Genomic DNA, 1,739 nt, shown 5'->3' on the forward strand with positions numbered 1-1,739 from the left:
AGGCTCGTGATCTCCGGCAGCAGCGTAAGTCAGCAGTAGTCGTAAGTGTTCTGTGTTGCAAAGGCTAACCTGGCCTGGGGGAGAATCCAAACTACTTGGGGGCCTTTGGGACCACAATGGCAGGGGAAGAAGGGCATTCTTTAGGGCCTTTGTGGATGAAACCGACGACGTAGGAAAATGAGAGATGGTTACCATGCGCAAAACCTAGCCTGGCAGACTTAGCAAGGACTCTTTAGCCTACCAGTGATTGGGTTCTTGCATCCAGCACACTTCTTGGCCACAAAGTTCTTGTAGCAATCCACGCAGTAATACTGGTCCTCCACAGCGGTGAAACGCTGCCCAGCCAGCTTCTTAGAGCAGGTAACACACACAAAGCACTCGGCATGCCAGGGCTGATCCTGGTAAGTGATTCCTCCAGATGTGATGGCCTAGACCAGGGAGTGTAGCACCGGATTCAGATTCAACAACCATTTTGTTGAATGCCTACTACGTGCCAGGCACTGTGCTGGGCGCTCTGGTCTATAGTATCTCATTAAATCACCACAACGGCCATGGGAGGCAGGTGCTATTATTATCCGCCAGTTACAGATGAAGACACTGAGGCTCAGAGAAGATGAGCCCCTGTGCAAGGTTACTACATAGCAACTGGGTGCAGGAGGCTGGCCTCCAGAGCCAGCGTGCCCTTGGACAGCCTGCCTTGGCCTGGGCGCTGCTTTCTACTACCAGTCTCCTCATCTGTAAAACGAGAATGACAATTCCTACATCACAGGGCTGTCGTGAGGATGGAATGGGAGAGTGTGTGCCAGTGCTCTGCAAACTGTCAAACACTTAGAACTCCCCGGACACGCACCTTGTTGCATTTCACGCAGTGCTTGGCAAACTTGGCCTCATGGCAAGTCACGCAGTAGAAGTCCTCCCCTTTAGGGAAGAAGCTTCCTGTCCCGATGACTTGCTTGCAGTTGCTGCAGGTGAAGCAGTCTTTGTGCCAGACAGTGCCCTTGTATTCCACGTTCTGATCTCCTGCGGGGGGGGGGGAAGCGAAGGGGTAGCCCCACTGGCAGTGCCCTGCAGGGGGCTGCATCCACTCGGGGTGCGGCCTGGGCCCTCCAGAGTGGATGGAATGCAGGCCCTGCAGTGCTTGGCCCCATGCGGGGAGTTCTCCACCATGTCCTGCATGTGGTCATGCCCACCCAGACTCTCAGGAAGGGAACCCCGGCCGTAGTGATTTAGGGTCAGATGCCTGAATCCCCACTCCCCCACCCCCATGGCCTTTGTGGATACAGAGATGCAATGTGACCCGTAATTACACCTTAAGGAAGAAGCATGCTTCGATCACTTACTATCCCAAATGAGAAAGCGCTACATACTTTTCACTTCCTTCTCTTGCCACAGACAGTTCTCTCCAGTGTTCTTTTAGCTGCCAGGTGTGTGCGTGTGTGCAAGCATATATGTGTACACATATATTCAGGTATATATATGCGTGCATATATACGCTGAACTCCAGCATCAGCTCCCCGCGGCTCCAGCCCCATCCCCGCAAGCAACCCCTTGCCACGTCTGCCCTCAGGGCCTCCTCCCTGGCTGCCCCGGGGCTGAGTGTGGCTGGTACCTGCTACAATGGGCTTGAGGCAGCCCTTGCACTTGGGGTTGTCCTCCCGAGTGGTGCACTTGTTGCACAGGATCTTGTTGTCCTTGGCCACGAAGGTCTCACTGGCCAAGGGCTGGAGGCACTTAGAGCA

The 1,739-nt window shown here is 54.6% G+C and overlaps 1 protein-coding gene across 1 annotated transcript in view; it reads right to left on the reverse strand.

Annotated features, from left to right (window-relative positions):
• FHL1 (four and a half LIM domains 1) overlaps positions 1-1,739 on the reverse strand; it is an 11,671-nt gene that overhangs the window by 2,297 nt on the left and 7,635 nt on the right. Inside the window, exons 3-5 of the mRNA XM_010838788.1 lie at positions 1,610-1,739; positions 851-1,020; positions 242-428 (exon numbers count right to left, since the gene is read on the reverse strand). Coding sequence (XP_010837090.1) covers positions 242-428; positions 851-1,020; positions 1,610-1,739 — 487 coding nt within the window. The remainder of the gene's footprint in view (positions 1-241; positions 429-850; positions 1,021-1,609) is intronic.

Source organism: Bison bison, unplaced genomic scaffold (assembly GCF_000754665.1).
Source record: "Bison bison bison isolate TAMUID 2011002044 unplaced genomic scaffold, Bison_UMD1.0 scf7180017846165, whole genome shotgun sequence".
Lineage (NCBI taxonomy): Eukaryota > Metazoa > Chordata > Mammalia > Artiodactyla > Bovidae > Bison > Bison bison.